This window comes from Neolamprologus multifasciatus, chromosome 10 (assembly GCF_963576455.1).
Source record: "Neolamprologus multifasciatus chromosome 10, fNeoMul1.2, whole genome shotgun sequence".
Taxonomy (NCBI): domain Eukaryota; kingdom Metazoa; phylum Chordata; class Actinopteri; order Cichliformes; family Cichlidae; genus Neolamprologus; species Neolamprologus multifasciatus.
The window spans coordinates 26,596,298-26,620,250 of NC_140448.1; the positions used below are offsets into that span (position 1 = coordinate 26,596,298).

Here is a 23,953-nt window from a genome sequence, read left to right on the forward strand (position 1 = left end):
CAACATGAAAGCACATATCCCTCCTGCCTAGTTCGGACTGCTGGTGGTGTAACGGTGTGGCCAATATATTCTTGGCACACTTCAGGGCCCTCAGTATCAACTGAGCATTGTTTAAACACCACAGCCTACCTGAGTATTGTTGTTGATCATGCCTACTGCTTTATGACCACCGCAGTAACTTTGTGATGCTACCACGTCAACATGGACCAAAATATTTGGGGAATGTTTCCGGCACCTTGCTGAATCTGTGCTACGAAGACTTAAAGCAGCTCTGAAGGCAAACTGGGATCCAGGGTGTGCCTAATAAAATGGGCAGTGAGTGTGTATCAAGAAAAGGAGGCAAAAATAAATTCTTCCCAAAAGGTTGAACTATTTCCTTAAGATCATTTTTATGTTCCTTAGTAACACAAACCAACATAATTTAATCATTTGTGCTGGCAAACTGTCTGGACTTGTTTTTTAAAAGTACTAAATGATGAGGTTTTCATATCCATGACATAAATATATACATAGTATAGAAGTAAATAAAAACTTTATTTAAAAAAAAAGCCATCTCATGCCAACTATCACTTCCAAATCATGTTCCATCCTGTTTAATACACACGCCCACACTTCTAAAATGAGCTACATTTGAAAAAGACTGACTGCTGTTCTTCAGCGGCAGCGATGTGTTAAACGTGATTAAAAACACGAGGCCCGAACAACATATTAATGTGTTCTTTTTCCCCCCTTCGTCTGTCACAGACTACTGCTCGTCACGGCAGGGTGTCGAGACTCGTTCGGTTTTCATTTGTGTCAATCAAACATGTTTGAATTAATGATGACGGTCCTAACTGGATTGACAGGCGAGGGATTTAAGTACGCTACGCTCCCACAGAGTCATCTGTACAGTACGATCATCCACGCTCACACAGACCCAATCCAATCTGACGTGAAGGCACATTGTGATTATAATTGGCCTAGAGGTCGCGCAATGTGCCTGTATCCTGAGTAAAACAAAATAACAATGTACTGTAGAGTTTGGAGCAAACAAAATACTTGTAAAACTTGACGAGATGCTGTCTTACCTGGGGGAGATGTCACAGCCCTGCTGCATGAAGGCGCCCAGGGAGAACCAGAGGGAGTTGAAGATGCCAAACTCATTGGGGGGCTGGTCGCTTGGCGGACCGTCGGTGCCCTCTTCGGGCTCCTCGGTGTGCCATTCGTACGGGCTGAAGCGGCTGACCAGGAAGAGCACCACGCTCACGCCGATATAGGCAAACACGATGCACATCCAGATCTCGTAGGCCAACGGGTCCAGGAAGGAGAACACCCCTGGTTTCGATTTTTGGGGCTTTTTGATCATGATGGAAATGCCCAGCGACATGAAGGGCTTGGAGAAATCAATCACCTCCTCCCGGACCAACGTGATAGTCAAAGGGGCCACCGCGATTTCCGCTTTCTGTAGGAGGCGAGATAAAGCGGAATTTGATTAGCCTCCCTGAACCCAAATGATGACAGATAAGCAAATGCAAATGATGGATCATCTCTCTGAGCCCGGCCATGCAACAATCAAACACCACTTAGTCACAGATGCATCCCAAAGGGCAATAGCTAGCCAACCCTCAGACAACAAAAAACAGTTTCTTCTTCCTACTCAGATGGTGTCATTCTTATTCATGACATTGTTCACGTAATGAATTTCTCCCTTGGCTGAACAAATCTCTGAGCGATCAAGTTGAAGATGGCAGCCGAACACATCTCGGAGTGATCAAGTTAAGACAGAGAGAGAAGGGAAAGAAATTGAAAAGGAAATTCTGAAATCCTCTCTAATGCTCAAAGGCTTAGCTCAAACTCCAGGGGAATGAGTAGGGAGGATAAAATAATATGTCAGAGAAATATGCTTACAGCACAGCAAGGCAAAAAAAGGGGAAACGGCTACCTCGGAGGTCTGCAGCTGTGGAAAAAGTGCATACCGACTTGCTGAAAATCCACAAACCAGATTACAGTTAGTGACTTAGCAACACTTGTGACCTTGTCTGCCCAGCAGGGAAGCAAAGGGCTTAATATCAGCAAGAATTTAAAGTTTTATTATGACCATCGCGCACTTAAGGAGGTAGGAAAGGAGAAAAGAGGGAGGGCGGAAAGAAAATGAAAGAGATTTAAGTTCTTTCATCCTCAGCAAAATGCACTAAGATGACAGCCTCAGGGCATTTAGTGTGCACTAAAATACAAGGCAGGGTTAAAAGGAGGCAGGGGCTTTTGTGGTAGAACGGATCTTTTCTGTTCAGAGCAGGGGGAGAAATGAATGGCCTCTAACCAATGCCTTAGAGGGAAGAAGTGCTGACACTTGCCATGCGCTCAGAAATCACATGATAACAGTAGAATAAGCTGCCAGCTTTGCAAACACACATGATAGCTCCAAAAAACCCAGTTTGTTTAGAAATCTATTAGAAAATAGTCTCACTTCCAGCTTAATTTATGACTTCACTAAAAACTTTACTAATGAATTCTGTGAACTTAGTTGTTAGCTCAAAGGCTACTGAATACATCACCATGTTCATTTGGTGGATTATGCTTCTAGTTAAGAGTAAAGCAAACAATAAAACCAGTTATATTTTAGGGTTTGGCTAATTTTTGATGAAGTTGTAGCTCTTGTAGGCAGAGATGGGAACGAAAGAAATCATTTCACAGAGTCAACTGATTAGAAACAGCATCTTGTTGTGTATCTGAGGTAAAATAGTATTTTACCATTTCCATATCAGTACTGGTGTGTGTTTTGAGCTACGAGCGCAGTTGTTGCCAAATGCATTGACCCATTTATTCTCATGGGAAATATCTGAAAAAGCCAACTTGATCTGAAAAAATAAAAGCCACAAATTCATTCAGCGAAATTACGCAATTAGTGTGAGTGGCTGCATTAAGAATCGGTGAATTTACTGAGTGCACAAAATATTTGCATGAATTTTATACGTCCAGTGTGTAAAGTCCTTAAGGCATAAACGAGTAACAATGAGGCATTAAGGTCTAAAGGTCAGCTGCTTCAGGGGGACAAGGAACTGCCTTCTGCTCACAGGTATAACAACCAGGAACAAAAAAGTTAAAGACAAAAGATTCATCGGAGTGAAAAGAAGGAACACAATGTTTGATGACAAGTTGGTTGTTAAGGATCCATCCATCCAGTTTTCTCCCACTTATCCTTTTCAGGGTTGCAGGTGTGCTGGACACAATCCCGGCTGTCACAGGGTGAGGGATGGGGTAGGACAGCGGCGACACAAAGAGACAGAAACAACCAATCGCAATCCGTAGCTAGTTTAGAATCACCAGCTAGCCTAACATGCATGTCTTTGGACTGTGGGAGAAAGCCAGAGTATCTGGAGTGAGCCCGCACAGGCACAGGGAGAAGATGCAAATTCAACATCACTGTGCCACAAGGTATAAGCTTCCTGATTTAAACCTCCTGGTTCGTAGGGGGCTTTCTGTGGGGAGTTTGCACATTAAGCCTTTGCTTGGATGGGTTCTCTTTAGCTACTCTGGCTTTCTCACACATGTATCTCTGTACTTGTTAGATGAATTGGTTACTCTAAGCTGGCCACAGGTCTGGTTGTGAGTGTGTGTTGTTGTCTGTCTCTCTGTGTTGGCCCAGCAAAGGACTGGCAACCTCTCCGTGGTGTATCATCGCCTCTCAAGCCATGTGGGAGAAGCTCCAGCCTCCTTTGCAACCCTGAACTGGATAAGCGGTTAAGTAAATGGATGGATAGTTAACAATGGCTGGTGGACAAAAGAGGAAGTCTTGGCCTGGATATCTGTTATCCACTATTCCAGATGTCCTAGCTACAACAGAAGCCCTGAAATGTTGGCCACCAGACCAGCGATAGGTTTCCAGATTGCTTTGTGAATGACAAGTCCTCAGTGTGCTCGATTCTCAGCCAGCTTTGCTCCTCACTTATGACAGCTGGTTTAAAAAAAAATACAAGATGCTTCAAATTCTTCAGTCGAAGTCTCAAAATGCGAACATATTGATGAATGACATCACATTGGCTGAAATTCTTTGTTGCAGTGTCACTGCAACAACTTTGACCTTAAAGTCATACTGCGATGCTAAAAATACAGCTTTGATCTCTGGTTATGTTTCCACTGACGTAGTACACAAACACAATTTCTGTTGTGGGATTAAAAGGGTCCAAATGGCTCAACATTGTGTGATGCCAGCTGTACTTGGCCAAAGAAGCACGTCGGCACTTAAATCTTCCTGTTAAGGGATTTACATTAAAGTAATGTCGCTCAGCATGTCTTCCCATCAAAGCAATTCTACCGGGCAGGCTGCGTTTCTGCTCTCGGTTAGTTAAAGAGATGAAAATAGCAGAGAACAGAGCTGCACTTTTTGTTCCTGCGCTTTTGACCAACCTGGTTAGTCTTTACACTAAAAGTGCACTGTACTGCTTGATCAGTCCTGACACATCCCGAACTGTGCCTCTGCTTACGCTCGCCGCAGTCGACTTCACAGTGAGTCACTGCAGCACCAAAGAGGCGCAGGCGAGAAAAATGCCACTTTGTGAAAATGCCACTTAACTCATCACAAAAAAAAAAAAGATTTGGTTTTTGACTGTACATTTTAAACAAAATGCTTTTGCTACTCGTGAAAGTATCAAAAGGATCTTTTTTTGTTCTGGGAAAAATGAATTTTATAGCTTTCTCTCAGCAGATGAAGGGTAAATAATCATAGTGTCAGACAGAAAGTAGAATATCACACATTTATTGAAAAGAAAAGCATTAGTGAGACCTCGGCTGTACTTATATCCTATTTATCTTCACTTGTTAATGGTTTCTATATGTTTCCTCCTAGTGAAATGTGTTTTTCGCCTTAAAAACATTCAAGTAAAAAAACCACAAGCAGGCCCTGAAATTGCTCTATCACTCCTCATGCACATCCTTGCATCTTTTTTGATCCCACATCAAGGTGAGCAGCAGAAAGACACCTCGTTCTCAAATCAAATGTCCTCAGAGATTCTTTAACAAGCTCCACACCTGTGTTTCTCCTCCAAAAGCTCTGCTCTAATGCTCCCCTAATTCCCCTCATCCTGCTAGCATTAACAACACCAGAGACTGTTCGCGGTTTCATTTCAGATGGGCTTAATTATGGCCACAACAAACAGAAACAGTGCTTCAGATGGAGCTCTCTGCAGGTCAAGAAAAACCGCTCCTGTAGGAAAAGCTTCTACAAAGGCAAAATTCTGCATGAAAAAGACATATAGAGCGTTTTATGATTTAAGGAATCTATTTAACCCTACCATAGACAGGTCTGTTATTTATCTTAGCTGGGCAGAAAAGAAGCTTTTACATATAATCTCTCTGTTCCGTGTTTGCTAATCTGCTGCTAATTTACCCTTTGTTGATGCCGTTTGATGTTAACCCTTTATCACACAAGTATCATACAAGATGTCTGGACTTATTTTATACGTTCGGCTGTAAAATTGTCTTCTCTTGTTTCTAGAACAAACGGTAATGGAACTAGAGTAATTTAAAGAGCCCTTGTAAAATGGCCAGGCGGTTAAAAAATGACTTAATATAAAAGCACTTTCTGGATTGTGTAGTACTATTTTAAAGCTTTATGTTTGGGATTTGGTCATTTCAATGTTAAAATTTTTGGAGCCAGAAGATTCATTATTTGGTGGAGAAGGTAAAATGGTCCAATATGGTGCTAATGTTAGCAAGCTGGGTTAACAAGTTGCTTCCATAGACTGTACAGAAGCAGGTAGCTGCTAATTAGCACTAGCATGTAAATATAGCAATGATAATAATGGCCATTGACTGCCGTGGTCACAGACCTGGTTTCCATCCTCATAGCGACCATTTCAAAGGCAACAAGATCGCAAATTCATGTGGCACAGCTGTTTTGGTTTCCGTGGTCTCCAACTACAGTTTTACCTACGGTGACTGTAGCGTAAGGCGATACCTAGCAAACAGCTAACAGTAAGTAGAAGCTGACACACCCATTATTAATTGGGTAAGTTAAAAGAGAAACTTCCTATTTGCTTAGTTGTAGCTCTAGAGATATATTTTTTAAAATAAAATTATAAAAATGCTTTTTAATGTATTAATATTAGCCATTTTAATATAGGAGTCTGCATGTATTGATGCAGCCTCAAGGGGCTCCAGCCCTGGCAGTTACTGCATAATATGAACTTAATACATACTAGTAATACTAATATGAGCTTACAAAATTTAATTTGTTTAATTTATCAATATAATTATTTTATCATTCAGCCTTTAATATATAGACTTTTTCCATGTCATACTAATCAAAGATTTACAACAGCAGCTTTGGTTTGTTTTATGCGATGTATCTTTTCTTTCATCGACTTTTTGTTTGAGGTTTAATGATGTAGATTTTGATCAATAACTTCAGTTTTCAGCTTTCAAGATCAGTTTTTTTCTCTCTCTCAGAAACCAAGCTTTTGTACAAATGTATTGTTAGTACAAAAAGATCTGGAGGAGGCACTATATTCTCTGTAAATACCATCTTGACTTCTATTGACAGCATAAAATTGAAGCTTCAGTGAAATGAGTCATAAAAAAGATAATTTCAGTCAAAAACATAATTGAAAACAAAAGTTCTTACCCCGTACACCAGCTCCCCGACCATGCCGTTCCAGATCTTCGTCTCTGGGTCCCTGGCGCCGTACTTTCCGTCGGGGACGATGGAGATCTTGTACTTGATGCCGATGTGTTTGGCGATCTCTGAAGCCAGATCCACGCAGTAACCCTCGTACTGGTCGTTGCCCTCATACATCTCCCAGTTCTTCTTAAGCATCACGTAGGGTCCCTCCTACACAAGGGACCATAACCAGTGAACCAAACCATCAGACAGACAGACACACAGACATGAGGGTTTGTGCAGTGACACACAAATAGAGAGCACTGAACTGTAGCTCATCAATACCATGATGGATTAAGGTAGTTGTGGAGCAACGGCTTGATGAGGTGCCTGTTTGGTTTGCATATAGGGCATGCAGATGATAAAACGCACAATTCTTACTGATTAAATTTTGGAGGTAGTAACAAATCCTAGAAACACTGAAATGACAGAGACAGACTGCTGAATGTTAATAATGCATTCTTATAAGTATTGACAGAAGAATCTGATTTTCAGGCCTGAGCGACAAATGAAACAAACAAACAAGAGGAGCCTACGACTAGATACTTCCACAAACGTTGATAATTTCCTCCACACCATGCATGAATTGAATCCTGGATCCAGAAGGATCTGAATCCAGATTACTGTCATGATCTCTCCTAATTTTCTCAATTGCAGCTTAATACACTTATTATACAAGATGGACTGTGAAATGTTTTACTTTTTGCTTTTTCTTGCAATGGTAAAGAATCCGTTCTACTAGATCGAGTCCAAATCTTGGGCCAAGCTCCACTGCTGGTAAAGTGTTCATGCAAAGCAATCTAAAATAAGCCTGCTAACAAACAAACAAAGCAACGAAATCTCATAACCCCATCACTGTTTGTAATTGTTGCCTGGAGCAAGAAGAACGAGAAGACCTGAACGAGTCGTGTCTTTCAGGCAAAAAAGCGACACCCGTTGGTCAATTTTGGGTACTGCACTTTGAAGCTCAGATTATGTGGAAAGAGGGAGAATACACACAGTGTAAGCTTTCATCTTGAATATTCTTGACCTCATGAAGGTTGTAAATTCCTAAAATGCTCAAACAACACAATGTATTTGAATTTTCTTGGGTGGCGCACCAAAGTCTGGAAGCAGCTTACTAAGTATTTGTTTACAGAAAAGAAACCCTTTAAATAAAAAGGACTCTTAGTACATAAACTAAATTTTCTTCAGTCTTAAACACTGAAACCATTAAATTTATTTTAAATGTATACATGCAGTTGTTTATTTAGACTAAAGCACATTTTCAGACCTAACCGAGCGATCGGCATTCTTGAGCTGTAATGAGAAACGGTAAATAGCTGCATTTATGTAGCACTTTAACCTGAATCGATCTCATGGACCCACTCACCAACACACTCAGCTGCCATGGGAGGTGCTTCTCTGACTACTGGGAGCAATTTGGGGTTCAGTGCCTTACTCAAGGACACTTCAGCATGCGGTTAGGAGGCGTCGGGGATCAAACCGCCAACCCTGTGATTAGTCAACGACCTGAGCTACTTCCTGAGGCACAGAAGGTGAAACGAGGCTAAATTAGTGCATTATCCCTGGTGCTCACAGCGTTTCTGCTTCAAGTTTTAAAACAGGAAAAGCTGCGTATTTCCTGTTTAAAGTTTAACATTCAGTTCTTCAACAATGAGCAAGGTTAGTTTAAGACTACAAGCTCATGTTATGACTATTAATCAATCAATCAGATGATGAGATAACAACAACCATGAACCTCTGCAGTCGTAAGAAAGTTTAATTGGCTTTTTTAGTTGTTTGTGATATGAGCAGAGCATATACAGCATAGAAGATTCACGTAGTTACAGTAACAATCACACATTAATAGGAAGTCCAGGTAAGACGACTTCAGTAATCGCTTTCTTGGTGGGTTTATGGTCTTAGTCTCTAGTCTTAAGTCCTGGTGAATACAACGTGATGTTATTTTCGTAAATTAAACATTTGGTGTCCCTCAGTTTCACAGTCAGATGCACCTTGAGATGCCTCGGTTCAAAAAGCCGTCACAGTAGCTATGATATTCATAGACTATCTGTTCTTAATATGTAGCACACACCATCATTTAGGCAGGCAAAGCATTTGTATAGATGCATGTCACAGAGACAGAAAACATGACTAAGCAAAAAAAAAGGTAGAGGAGGGGTACAGACATGGAACAGAAAGGAGCAGAGAAATTAGATGCAGTCAGACTGAATAACTTAATGCCACCACTTAAATAATTGGGGTGGCTACATCAGTCTACACTGTGACCAGAGGAAGGTTATATATCATTAGATTTCTTGTTCCTCAGAAAGTGATCTAAATGTAAGCCGTGCATGCTTTCTGAACTCATATTTCCAAACAAATTACTTTTGTCATGGATGGCAGCATATTGCATATTGAGAATGGGAGCAATTTATTCTTGAGATGTGTTTGCTTGACATTGCCGCCGGCCAAAGCAAGGTAAACCAAAGACTCGATGGCAGGGAGAGAATGCAAATGCCCGGCTGAGCCTACAGCACAGCAAAGATGTTACTGTACAACATAATGATGGCACGATGTACTAAAATACAGTGAAGGACGCTTGTAGTGGGTTACAAGGTTCCATAACTCATTAATAATATTAACATGAATCATTTGCCAAGCCTTTTGACAAATTATCAATAACTAATTATTAACATTTTCTCACAACTATAAAGCATCAATCATACTCTGTATCTGCATATCAAATTCCCTTGTCCGTCTTTATCTTTGTGCATTATTTATGTAACATGTGAAAGAAAAAGATTACACATAACACTAGCCTCACATTATGCTGACTGCCTCAGAAAATAATCAGCATCCTACCCTGGGTTTGCTGTGTGTGACAGACCTCATAATAACTGCATTAAATGCAAACTTTATAAGCACAAAATGAAGCAAAACCGTAGTTTTACAGCCTGGAGATCAATTTGTGTATGAAAGACTTAAATAAATACCTTCTGCTACTACCCGAAAGCTACACTAGCAAACACCAGCTGAAAAAAATGGAGCTCAATAATCACTAATATCGACAAATAACCAGCTTCCCGAAGTTCAAACACAAGTCCTAACAGTCTTCATTTAAAGGTAAAAAACAAACTGTAGCTCTGGAAAGTATTTTGATATTGACATCATTAGCAAAGAAGCAAAGAAGCAAAGAAGCAAGCTAAAGTTAGTCAAACTGTCACTTTCATTGTGGTTCAGATCAGTGAAAGAGCCACTTCCTGCCAGTGTAAATGAGTTTAACTGCTCATTTAATCCCTCAGGTGTCCTAATGTAGGAAAAAAAAAGGTAGCTTACTGAGCTAAAAACGTTGCTATGGATTCTTATTACTTAATTACTTAATGTATGAATGTCCATGGGAAAGGTCTTTGTCAGGAGGAAAAGCTGCAAAGCTAATAAAAACATAGTTAAAAGTCACATTTATGTCCTCGTCATCACAAAGTAATCTAGATATTCTGATATCCTTCAGTGTCCAGGGACTCGGTTTGTGCATGTGTAGAGAGAATTATTAGACAGGAATTAGGCAGGAATTCAGGTAAAAAGAGAGAACACACTTTGAATGCTCTTGAAAACACCTTTTCCCCACATTCATCTCTGTGCAGCAGTACAGTGGGTGCCAGCACAGCTAGTAAGAAATAGCTCTTGTTGCAGTTTTAATTAGATTTTTTTATTATGGTAAATTCCTGTTTTTTATTTTATTTCGCAACTTCCAGCTTGTCAGGACATGGAGTCCAAAGGACATCTGAATAATGTCAGATTTATGCATTATATACAGGTTTTATGGACAAGCCATTCCTACTAGCTCAGGGTACAACTAATCGACAGAGTAACAGTTCATTCAAACAGGCTTTCATGCTTTTTCTTTTACCACGCGACAGGAGACTGAATATTTGCTGCGATAACCCTATAGTACCGTACCACAGACAGTTTGTGAAATCCCGAGGATGAGTGCTTTCGCCACCGCCATCCTAGTGTTTTGAAAGTTGTCAGCCAACTCCTCTATCTATTTAGACCTGCAGGTCTATCTTTTGTACTGTCTGAGAGGTAGAACAGCATTTAGCAAATGACACAAAATCCCCAAGAACTACACAAAGATTAACACTGATAATAATTTTTTTTTACCAGTTTTAACAACATTGTCAAAAAGATTTAACTGAGCTTAGCGTTTGGTCTGGCCGGTCAGCTAGCAATCAAATTACCTCAACAGCCAACCCCATAAGCTGATAGCTCACATAAAGTTTAGTCTTTAAGCCTATTCGGCCTGCATGCTGCTTCTGCAAGCCACTTTGCAACCCACCTCCATCCCAGGGTTTCTGGTGTTGTCGGAAAACATCCCTGTTGTGGTCCGGATGGACAACTCTACTTTAAATGTCCTCTTTGAGGACCTTGGTAGTCTTGATGACCTACAGGAATAAGGAATTCTTGTGCTGGCTCTTAAATGGAACTCGTGTCACACTTTTAATGAATCGCAAGCGTTTTATTGATGATGACTTAATCTGCGAGCTGATCTCTGCCAGTGTTTTTGGATTTATATCAGAGGGAAATCGGCTCTAATCCATATGATTTATGATAGCGGGGTGTATGACAGTGCTGGCAGCCAGAGGAGCAGAGGGAGTCAGTGTTTCTGGCACAAGAACAGAGCAGTACTTCAGAGGTCTTCACAGTAAAGGCCAGCATGGCTGACAGGCTGGTCAATAATCACAACCGCACGGCTTCACTCACTGCCTAATGAGACTAATTACACATGCCATTAGAACACACACACTCTCTCACACACACACATACCACAGGGCCAACTGCATGTCACAAATCCATACGTACACCCACACACACACACACAATCTACATTAGTAAAATCTGGCCATTTGGCTTTGTGTGTGAGTGTTTTGTACATTACGCAGGACAAACAATCTGCTGCACATTCTGTTTGATTATGAGCGATAACAGAATGATGGCCCATTGTCCAAAAACCTGACCGCAAAAAACAAACTGTGTGACGCTCTCACACACATTATTACTTCTCCATGAGTGACTCATGTCTGGGTTTAGTCATCAGCAGCCATTAGACGCACTAATCACACTTTATTTGACTGAGTGTACGACACTGAAAAGAGGAGCACATTTGAAGCGCACACAGAGAATATACTGCGAATCTCCATTTTGCTTTTGTTCACAGCAGAGGCGTTTGGGTGCTACAGCGGTCAAGGGTTTTGGATCTGAAAGCTTCAGCCACTCTAAGCCAAAGTTTGCGATTCCCAACAGTAAAGCAAAAAATATAATTAGAAATGTAAAATGTGGTTGAAAAGACAACATTTGTCTATAAATCAGAAATTTACTATTTATAAGGTTTAAGAAACGTGCCCTTCATTCACACAGTGACTCACCCAAGAACATTTTTGCATTCTTATCCTCAACCTCTCATTTATTTTCATCTAGTTTACTTTAGTCAGATCTAGAAAAAACCTTTTAACTGATAAAATAATTTGCAAATTGTTTGCTTCAGCTTGATGAATGTTGTAATTTGATTACAGGCAGAACCCATTTCCCCTAATTGTTGTATAAGGCGACGTGCTCTGATCCATTTCTGGATAATTTTCATCAGCATAAATGTTGACAATGAAGAACCTGCAGCTTAAAGTATGGCTGTCAGAAATTTCCTCCACTGTCAACATCTTTGTCTAATGTACCCACTCTCCCTCCTGTGCACATGTCCAAATCAGCCTTGCTTCTCTAACTCTGTCTCCAAACTGGTCAGCCTGAGCTGCTCATTTCTAATCTTGTGCATTTTGGTCGCTGCCAATGAAAATGTGAGCATCTTCAGCTCGACCTCCAGTCTTTTTGTCAGTGCCACCATCTCCAAACCATACTCACTACCATCCGTTTCACTTTTGCTGCTATCCTTCCATCACAAATCACCCCTGACACTCATCTCCATCGGCTCCATCCTGCCTGCATTCTTCTTTACCTCTCTTGTCAACTATCTGTTGATTTGAATGATTGAGCCCAGATATTTAAACCCATGTAACTTTACTACTTCTACTCCTCACATCTTCACTTTTATAAGTAGTCATTAAAAATGACTGGGCCACAGATCAGAAAATCAAAAACTGGATATCTGCTTTCTAAATACTCTGGCTGCCCCCCACAATTGTCCACAGGTGACTGGCCGAAGGTTCCCACAATGCCTGGAAAAAAATCAGCATAAAGAGCTTGAAGATGTTCAAATGACAACAGAATTGAATTAAATTTCAGACCAAAATACTCAGAGAAACTCTGATGTTAGAGGCCTATGAAATTCATTTAATTGAACATTTATTAGCATTTTTTCCAGTCTTATTTGGTCCACTAGAAATTGTTTTAATGCTGAGAAGTACTCAATTATTTTAAAAAGAACAGACCAAAGTACATGACAGCAATTAATGCATCAGTTAACAGAACAATAAATAATCAGAATAAGGGAGGATTTGAAGGCAGAAATAATTTAAAGAGGAAGGTGATTCCAGAGTTTTAGAGCTGCAACTGTAAGAGCCATTCAGGAATTTGGTATTACTAAATGTTACTGATTAATGCACCTAAGATTATGACATGTGACGATAAAAAAGATTTGACTCATAACCTGAAACAAACCAAATGAAGCTATACACTGAATGATGATGATGTTTCTGCAGCAGCACTTTGAACCTACTGCAGTCTTTTACTCAGTCCAGCATATACAAAGTTGGAGTAATCCAGTCTGGAAATGAATCTGCTAAATTTTGGGGCTGGCACCCCGAAATTTGAACGAGACCCAGTTGTAGGTGCATTATCAACAGGGATTTTAAGCACCACAGTGAAGCCTAACAGCAAAACCATTTCCGAAACATTTCACCGCTGTTGCAGGATTTCTCTGTAGTTCCTGCCCTTTGGCAGGTTGATACTGTGCCAAGATGTGTAATGAGGGAGTTTTAAGCAAAGGCACACAACATCAAATCTCACTTCCTTTTTACTGCCCATATAATCACAATCAAACGTCGTCCTTGTCCACGGGAGCTTTTCTGAATATGCATCAAACTCTGGGCAGCTGAAGCCAAAGACTTCACAGGGTTTTCAGCTATCTCTTAAAGCTTTAGGCTAACGACAAAGAGAACTAAACACCACTTTGAAAACAGTATGACCTTGTGTTGTGACAAGACATAAAAACTCTCCACAGCTTCTATACTTTAAAGGGCACAGTCTGGATTATAATAGATTAGACTGTAGCCATGCTAATCTGGGAGCTCAGCTTTGATGTACTAAAAAAAATCTGAAAGTTGTTTTCTCTTTTTAAGATGCTACAGCACCACAAGTGGACTGCAGTGAGTATCTGCCATTAAATATGTGGATTACTGGCAAGTGAAGGTGAAGTATTTTTTGCACTTGTGGACTGTCATGTCATTTTTATTTACGAGAAAGCCTTTCTTATAAAATCATATAACTTTGTGGAGAAGAAACAACAGAAATATGGCCTCAGGATAGGTTCGGGTCTGAAGAATGGGGGCACCTGGTGGACCCGCTTGGATTATGTGAAAGCAAGGGCAGAGTTAAGCCCTCAGCTTTGGGCCAAAAGCAGCCGTCAAATCTGACAAACAAGAAGGAACACAACACACAGCTAAACTGTGCACAGAAAAAAGTTAAGAAGACAAAACAAGCGGCAAAAAATAAGGTAAAAACCAATCAATGTCATGGATTCTCCAACTGTGGTTTGGTTTAGTGTGTGCTTGTCATTTTTTGTGTTGTTTAAATACAGACAACTCTTAAAAGTTTAAGATAAGGGAAGAGCCATTAAACGGTTTCTGGGATTTTATTTTATTTAAATGTGTTGGCATTGGCTGTTTCTGGACCAAACCAGAAACTTATAGTGACTTCAATGACTTTGTGAGAAAGATGGCTGCCCTGTAACATGTGGCCACCACATGAAAGAACATGATTCAACCATTTAAGGAACAGAATCCAGTCTGGGTAGGACCTTAAAGATTTTTTATTCTGCTGATGGGTCAAACAATGTCTCACACATTCTTGATTTTAAGATAAAAAGTTAAATTTCATTGTTTCACATCTAGAATTAGCACAAGAGCTTTGAATGCAAGTTAATTTATTGAAAATTGAATAGTTTTATTTACAATGATGCATTAAGGAAGACTACACCAAACCCTCTTGTCCCTCCCTAAATTTTTCATATTTTTTCCATGAGGGGACTGGTGCCACCCCATGCCCCCCCCCCCCCCCCCCCCCCCCCCCTTTAGCCATGCCCCAGTCTCCAGGTTTCTGGGGTAGAGGAGCTAACTGCCTTTAAATCTGAGTCAGATCATAAAACTCAAACTTATTTCAGGCTTAGGCCAGGGAGCAGCTAGTGTAGGCCTGATAATCAGCAAGCATATTCCACGACATGTTAAACTGCTACTTTGCAAAGGGTTCTTAAAACGCATTAAGACACAGATGGATGTAATATAAAACTTGAACGCTTCATTAAGTTTATGCTAAGCCAACATTACTCTCACAAACACGCAGAACAAACATTAAAAGCGGGAATGAAAGGCAGCTGTCACAATGTAACTATATTATCATGCTGCACAAAAGCATGATGGATATGAACTGGGATGATTATGAGCGCATTAGTCTTTCTAAGCTGTTTTAAGGCTTACAGGAAGCCCTCGGAGTGTGTAATGTACTGTACGGTAGAGCAGGTAGTAGGAGAAGGTGACAGGTTTAGACAACATGTATATTTATACACTGCCACTTCCTTACTTTACGCTTCAGGCTCTGGAGATCTTTGCAAAACACTACAATCGCAAACTGGGGTGATTCTCGAGCTGTGATTGGCCACACAGACACACCAAGCATGACAATGCGTGACACTACCACACACACACATTAGCAGGTGTAGTTGGAGCTTGTTTATGCTAGAAATCAGATGCTGTGATGGTAGGAGTGGGGGGATCCATTTAGGCCTTAATGGGTGTCCATCCATGAGGGCGTCCGTAAAAAACAAAAGAAAAGAGGACTGTCTTTTCCCCCTCCATTTAGCATTTTATTATCCTCTCGAGGGACTCCATTATGGCTCTGAGCGGCTCCATTTCTTGTTCAGATTTCTGAAACAGGGTATCCATTAACACAGCTGCTGTGTCTCTCCTCTCGCCCAGTGTCTTTAGGGCTTCATTTTGGCTCAGGCTCCTGTGTCCATCACTCTGCCATTAAGGGCTTTCATATCCTGCTTGCGTCCAACTGGGGATCAGTTTCTTAAAATGGGGTTCCTCATCAGGGGCTGAAAAGAGGGAGGATTTTGCTGAGCTGTGACTCTCCATTCCCACTTCCTTACCTTCCTTCCTTCCTCCCCTCAGATGCTACATTTACATCTGGCTGCTTTACTCTATTCAGCCACCGCAGAGTCGCTGCTACAGCTTGAGATTCGCATGCCATGCAACGGCAATTCAGTGTGTGTGAAATGCTTTTGTAGATGTATGGCACTGCTTTATAAAATGCAATAAGAATAGAAAAACCCTCAATAACGGCAGCTGTTTATGATGTTTATTGGTGCAATAAAGGAAAATCTAAGTGACGGCAGTTAGTCCTGCAGCTGTGTTATGTTTTATTGAAATTTCTGTTGAAGTAATAAAAATAAATCCCCTTTCCTTAAGAGTTTTTTAAAAATAGAAAATTCTGTAACTAAGCAGACTTATCTCTGAAATCTGGTCACTCGTAGCGCAGAATTTAAAGGTTTTTAAGGGTTATAAAAGTGCCAAATTGTGAGCACTGAACTTGAATATGTGCCCCTGCCAATTTCATCTGGCTGCTGCTTAAAATTCTACCACTAAAGATGCCCTTTAATATATTAAAACACGTAACAAAAAAAAAAGTACATCAGAAAAACAAACCAGAAACACTTTGCAAGCAAAAAGTGCAGCCGACCGTCATGTTTTTCGTATCAGTGTCGGAGATTTGTGATGTATGATGTGTATCCACTAAATCTGACACTCCTGGCTCTGCATATGAATCAGTGTAATCTGCAGAGGCACTTGTTAATAACACTTCCTGGCATTACAAATTACTTTGAATATTACTGCATGCATGAGTGTGCGCGTTGGTTGAGGACATGCCGGTCTCTTACCATGATTGTAGTGACTACAACGGTTCGATTTTCCATGCCAGAAGTGTCATTTGGAAGCAGCGGAGAGTCCTGGATCAGCACCAGTTTGTCTGCGTCGTTCCAGTAGCCGATCTGCAGTGAAAACAAAAACGTGAGATCAAGCTCCGAAGCGTGCGTAGATTCATAATAATACGCTATATAATCCACATGGTCGGGTGGGTGTATGTATAATGTATTATAATGATGCAATCCCTAATACCGTGGGAGCTATTTTACTTGATGCAAGTGGATGTAACTGGAGAGGAAAGCTTTGTTTTTACTGCAGCGTGAAGCTTAATTTATCCAGCTCAGTGTTGGCGTTACAATTTGTTAAAATAGTGGACACTTTTCTATCATATTGTAGGCACCCTGATAGTGATCATATTATATTATTTCCCATTTATTAATTATCACTTTTATACTGTTAAATTGTTGGATACTGTTGGATGTTTCAAACAATGGGATCAGCATTTAAGTAAAAATAATCCAGATGAGCCAAAAACTCTAACAGCTCGCTTTGCATGTTTCCTGGCATGTGTATGGTTTCCCTTATATGGTTTCAGACATGAGCCACAGCTGAGATCAGGAGGTGTGGTTTACAAGCACTGCTTGGGGAAGCCCAGCAAAGGGCAACCAATCAGAATAAATTGGGCTTTTAGGGAGGTGTGGCTTAAAGAAAGGCATGTATCATTGGGCTAATATAACAATCAAATGTAGTACACACATATTGTGATATAAAACAAGAAGCTACATACACTGTGTGACATATAAAGGAAAAATCATTATTATTTTTTGGAGTAATTCATAATGTGTATGGGCTCTATACATAGAGAGAAAAATGTAGAGTAATATTAACTTAATGAATGATTTTTATAAATGTTGACTTTTATAAATGTCTGTGAAGGTTCTCAGTCATCCAGGTAATCGTAGTCAAAGGAGCTTGCAAAGAAAAGCGTCTGGACTTCTTTAAGTTGCTTGAAGATGTTTCACCTCTCATCCGAGAAGCTTCTTCAAACTTTTCTAAACTTTTCTAAATGTTTTAACACTTCAGTTTTTTATAAAATAGAGGATGAAAAGGCACCATTAAATACAAAAATACAAGGATAAAGTTAAAAGTGACAAAATCGCAACTCCGTGATTCCTTTACTTGCTGTTGATGCTTTGAAATGCATCTCTTGCTGTTGTGCAGACTGTGACGGCTCATGGTTCACATACGGTGTAAGTGACCTACATATGTCTCTGTGCACACGAGGCAGCTCAAGATGATGAAAGCTGATGAATCCAAAGCTTGGAAAACACTTTTAAGAATACCTTGGGTTGAGATTCCCAGGACCGGGTACCTTTATACTAAAGTTTGCAAGAGTAAAGCTGCAACTATTTGAGCTATTAAAACAAGTATTTTTCCCCAGGCACAGCTGTGAAACCTGGTACAATGTCTATTACTAATTGCTAATGACATCTTCTCCTGAAAGGAGGTGCTGTTTAACAAACGCACATTAAACTTTTTTTAAATTAACTTCCAGGTTTTAGTTATTTAGTCCAACTATACATCACAAATACATAAAGTATCATCATATCACGCTGAGGAAAGCCAGTTAAAGACAGTAAGCAGTACCATTTGGCCTTAGATTAATATACTTCACACAAGATGCCAGTTTCAAGATCAATGTGGTGTAATATCATGCTCAGCTGACTTTACTGTCTTCATCCTTCATCCGGAAGTCCTTCAGGGGCAAACTGACTGAGCGAAATTGACAGATAGGTTTGCTGTGGCTGTAATATCATAAAATTCTTTCAGTGGAGCATTTTCAGCGGGGCGAAGCCATTTAATTTGCTGCAATCCTGATCTTTGTGCACATATTTATTTCCATTTATGGTAAAAAAAAGGGCCTTTATTTACTTAAAGGAAACCACATACAGCAGGCACCAGGTAGTAATTCAACATGTAGATAGCCTTCGATTGCTCTGAAGTAATCATTCTCCACTTTAAAAAAAATTACAATAACTGCTAATTCAGCACAGAAATAGACACATGGTTCGCTCTTTTGTTCTCTAGATGCGAGTGTCATTTCTGTACTTTGAGACACGTCTCACATTGCTATGTTTAGTCATGATTTTCTAAGCTACTGATGGTGGGATGAACTCACGATTCATAATCACATTTGCAGGTGGGAGTAAAAATGCCCTGCTGCTGATGAAAAAGGACCCTCCCCTGTCAGAGGCATGGTTAGTTCCCTGTAGACATGAATTCTTCTGGTGCTTTTATGTTTCTATTGGGGCAGGGACAAATTCCCCCTTGGTACACGCCCTGAAGTCGACCCTTATGAGCAGCTACAAGTGAGTCATAGTGTAGGTGCTGGGAATAAGCTGTGATTGGCTGATCCCTCCAGTGTGCCGAGGCATCAGGATGATTGAGGGCCACGGAAAATGTAGGAGAGAGGCTGTGACCCACACATGCACACACACACATATATATAGACCGTGTCCTGACGGGACCCTCGCCACAGCGAAGGAAGACAGGCCAAAGCAGCTTTTGATTGATGGGGACTCCTCTCTGCCTCCTCCCCCTCCTCTCCACCTTGATTGCTTTCTATTTCATTTCATCCTTTCGGCATCACTCTCACAAGTGCCCTCTCTCCCTCTTTCCCCCCATTTCCCTTGAATTTCATCTACAGACATCCATCCATCCTCTCAAACCAGCAAGTAAAAGATGCTGCAGCTTCCCCGCCACCACAATTTACTTATGATAATAGAGAGCAGCACACTACATGTCGTATCATCCCACTCGCCCAGATACTTCACATGAAGGCAGTCTGCACGAGTCTGCAGTGATATATGGATGAATGAAGAAGGTTTCCGATTTAGTTATAATCAAGCATGCACGCCCACCAGAGGACGGGTCTTTGAAAATTATACGACATCGTGTTTAGGAATAAAGTTGCTCGCTGGAAACCTGCAAAATTTGTAACCTGTTGAGCTTCACACAAGACTTGTTATGACATGCTGTCAGGCACATCATTCAGAGAGCCAGATAAATAACACTCATGGCAGAGTAAACGGTCTAACCTTAAAACAAATTCTTAACGTCACAGTGCAGTTTTAAGCTAAAAGAATCCCCTGCCTTTATAAAATCCTGACCACATTGTGGTTAAGCAGCTGATTACACACGCCGGGCTGTCAGGCAGGGTTCCCTCGTGGGATCATAAACATTTTCCAACCACTAATTTGGTGGATCCTGCAGCGTTGGATGGAAAGACTGATTTTTACGTCTCCTCAGAAGGTAGCAACAGATCACATGTCACTGGGATAACACTGTCAGATTACTAAAAAGGAAATGTATATCGTATAGATACATATGTGACAACTTTAAAAATACTAATCAATAAATCAAACGTGACTATTTTTTTTTCATGATAACCAGTGATATGAACTACAGTACTGTCTTTGTTTTGCTACTAATTGTAAATGCTAAATATGCATACCTGTATTTAATTTGCATTAATTTAAAATAGAGTTGCTTTTACACAAGACGTGGCTGCAAATTATTTATTTCTGTTTTTGGCTTTCTGCTGTTATTTATTACAGCAAAGTGGGAGTCTGGAGGGGACTTTAGCCTTTGCTATTTGGGTCGCCAGCTTAAAAGGGTGAGCCATAGCTGCTCCCCCATCCTGTGCTGTGTCCACACAATAGCCAAAGCACAGGATGCTGCTCAGGAGATCTTTCAGACATTGCAGGAGTGACATTTGTTGAACTTTGACAGCTCTGTGCTGTGAAGACTGCCAGCGTGACCAATAGAAAAGAGGCATGTAGCTGACAGCACTCAAGGAAGGAAAATGGAGCAAAATTAATGTTGTGTGCCTTCCTTCCCTGAATTATTCAAAACAAGTTTGTGTGAGGTTTACCGGGTGATCTGTGCTCCCATAGATTCATGGCCACAAGCTGTGGGTAGCAAAATGAGATCATGGAAAAAAGGGGTGGAAATGAGCTTCCTTCCAAAGGGTGGCTGGGCTCATCTGTACTAGGGATTTAAACTTCAGTGGGAAATCTACGTGGAAACCCCAATAAAACCCTACAGCGTAACCTCCCTAGAAACGCAACAAGACATTGTAATTTCTGTGCAATTTCTCGCTACTTTGTTGCTTTGATGTTTTAATTATAACCATCATCTCAATAAAAGAAAAGACAATCATAGCATCAATATAAGGACTCAGATGACAGCAAAGACCTAGATGGAGGCTGATGAAACTATTGGAAATGACATCAGGGAATGTCAAAAGAAGTGGAAAAAAGTGAAGGACAAAATGTTTGACCCTGAAAAAAAACCTCATCACAAGAAAGAGCCAAAAAAGTTTCTGTTGGACGGCGCTGGCTATAAAACACATGGACACAACCACAGGGTAACTAACATGTAATGCACCAGCAGAAGCATAAATGCTGGCCTCAGTGTCGGCAACTTATGTAAGTTACATCATATCTTCTACAAAGGTCCCCACCAGGGTTTTAATAGTTTTGCAATTTTCATTAGTTTTTATTTTTATTTAGTTTGACTTCAGATTTTCAATTTTATATCAGTTTTAATTAGTTTTTACCAATTGTTTGCTAGTTTAGTTTAGTTTTTATTTTTTTGAAAATCCTTAGTTTCAGTTTAGTTTTGATTAGTTTCAGTTATAGTTTTAGTTGTGTTTGCAATAATTAAGTGTAACAAAAATCCCAGTTTCATCATATCAGTCATTCTGCTTATCCTTGGGTATGTTGCTATTCCAGCTACCATACTGCACCCTGGACAGGTCGCCTGTCTGTCGCAGGGCTAACATGCAGAGACAGACAACTCACATTCCCACCTATGGGTTCTTTAAATAAATAAATAAAGGCAGATGAACAACCATTGATACCAGGCAACTATATATCTTGGCCCCAATGAGACTATTAACTCTTGCAGCACCGGGTGTTCGTAATTGTGGTTCAAGTGAATTGATAAACTTTTTGAAGGTAATTGACTCACACAGTTATGTAGATATCCCCGTCCTGTTGTCTCGGGATGCATCACGCTGCCTTGCCTGGGGTTAGCTTCTGTTTTCTGGGGATGAGGGTTGAGTGTGCTCCCTTACCTTCTCAAGGTAAGCTAGGTTAGCCTTCTTGTGTGAGCTTTTCAAGTGCACTTTAAGGTTTGTGGGATTTTTTTCCCTTTAGAAATGTCCCTCATAATTTGTCTCTTTCCACTACAAGACACTTGCTTTATCCAAAACACAGTCATATTCAAAGTAATCCCAAATTGGACTCTGGCTCCCGACTTTTCCTGACATGATTCTGCGCGTGGACGGAGCAGCAACACAGACGACTCGACTAACGTACTGCCACCTGCTGGCATAATTAGACAGCAAGAAAAAAATCTGGAAACTAAACTTCATTTTCACCCTTGACTCTTGTATGACACGCACACATCAACGAAAACTAAACACATTTTTGCTATAAATTCAGTTAATTTTAGTTAGTTTTGTGAACACTCATTATAGTTTTAGTTAGTTTTCCTTTTTTTGTTTTTGTTTTTATTTTTATTTCCGTTAACGAAAATGTTTTTTCACTTCTAGTTTTCGTTATTTCGTTAGTTTTCGTTAACGATAATAACCTTGGTCCCCACAGAAGTCTAAATCAGGCCTTAGAGACAGTATGAGGAGCTTTGTCATCTGGGAGGTGCTCAGAGTGGAGCTGTTACTCCTCCACATGGAAAGGCGCCAGCTGAGGTGGTTCGAGGGCGCTTCTTAGGAGCCTCATAGATGAGGATTTTCAGGCATTTCCAACCCAGAGACAGAGCTAGAACACAGTGGAGAGATTGTGTCTCTCAGCTGGATTGGGAACACCCCATCAGAAGAGCTGGAGCTGCATAGATTGCAGCAACTAGGACTAGGACCTGTATTAGCAGCACAAAATGGATTGACGTTTGAGTTTATATTGGGACCACATGGGGTGTATGATGATTTCATAGTCGTGTAGCTTGTTGTAAGTCTGCAAACAAACTGGATTTTCTAAGTTAAATGTGCAAGTGATCATCACCGTTAGCAAAATATTTATCCACAACACAAATGAAAGCAGTGTGGTGTGATGCTTTACCCGTCTGGGTCCATTATTCTTCAGTTCAAACACGTCCATAGTGTAGTTGACCCTGCGGCCATAGTGGTCAAACTGGACATTACCTGTTAGTCCCTGCAGCCGGACCTGCACACAGAGGGGGACGAAGACATGTACACACCAGGACATGATATAGTTCCACATAAGCAAATATTGTTTCAGTACACAAAACGGTTGGAAGAAAAGTGCAGCAGGCTGTATCAAGGGATGACACTGCATGCTGCATGATTTGAAGAGTCTGGGAGATTTTATTTAATAAGCAGATGTTCGCTACTCCTTTGAGCTTATTGTTGATTTAACCAAGCCAGCCAGCTCCGTCTTCTGAGCATCAGCTGAAACACACTTTCAACTGGTTTGAGGGCGTTTAAAGAATAGTTCAATATTTTGGGAAATACGCTTTTCAGAGAGTGAAGCTTTTCTTAATATACTTCTTTGTGCTCCAAGGGGCTCCGCTGTATCTAAAAGCCTCTTCAAAAGTGCAACTGCATGTTGAGGCAACGATCGTGAAGATCAGAGAGCGTCTCCTTTTCAATAACAGACATCCGAGCAGAGGCTCACAGCCACCCGGGCTCTCCATTAAAGGATTGAACAAAGAGGAAGTAGTGAAAAACCTTCGCCGATTACCTCCACTTATGCCGCGTCTCACCTGTTTTAGAGTGCGCTCCATATCGATGCCCTGGTTCCACGGGGCAGCGGGGTTAGCGAGGCAGTCGCCGGCGTTCCCCCGTCTTGAAATGTCCACCTTTTGCCTGCGCAGGTTCCTGAAGGCCTCGGCCATCACCATCACACCATCGTATGTCAGCGCCGAGGTGTACTGCGAGACAAAAAAGGGCGATTAGAGATGTTACCCTGCGTTCAGGGGTAGGATGACTCCAGGCCTCAAGGGCCGGTGTCCTGCAGATTTTAGATGTGTCCTCAACACATCTGGTAATGAACTAATCATTTGATTCAGGTGTGTTGACCCAGGGTGATGCCTCAAACTTGCAGGGTACGGGCCCTTGAGGCCTGGAGTTCCCCACCCCTGC

The 23,953-nt window shown here is 40.9% G+C and overlaps 1 protein-coding gene across 5 annotated transcripts in view; it reads right to left on the bottom strand.

Annotated features, from left to right (window-relative positions):
• LOC146510394 (glutamate receptor 4) overlaps nt 1-23,953 on the bottom strand; it is a 173,526-nt gene that overhangs the window by 35,986 nt on the left and 113,587 nt on the right. For all 5 annotated transcript variants that reach the window (XR_014876346.1, XM_085173921.1, XM_085173919.1 and 2 more), the window contains exons 7-11: nt 23,575-23,742; nt 22,911-23,015; nt 16,785-16,895; nt 6,602-6,808; nt 1,068-1,441 (exon numbers count right to left, since the gene is read on the bottom strand). Coding sequence is in view for 4 of the 5 variants with exons in the window: in XM_085173921.1 (XP_085030047.1) it covers nt 1,068-1,441; nt 6,602-6,808; nt 16,785-16,895; nt 22,911-23,015; nt 23,575-23,742 (965 nt within the window). In the remaining variant the exon portion in view is untranslated. The remainder of the gene's footprint in view (nt 1-1,067; nt 1,442-6,601; nt 6,809-16,784; nt 16,896-22,910; nt 23,016-23,574; nt 23,743-23,953) is intronic.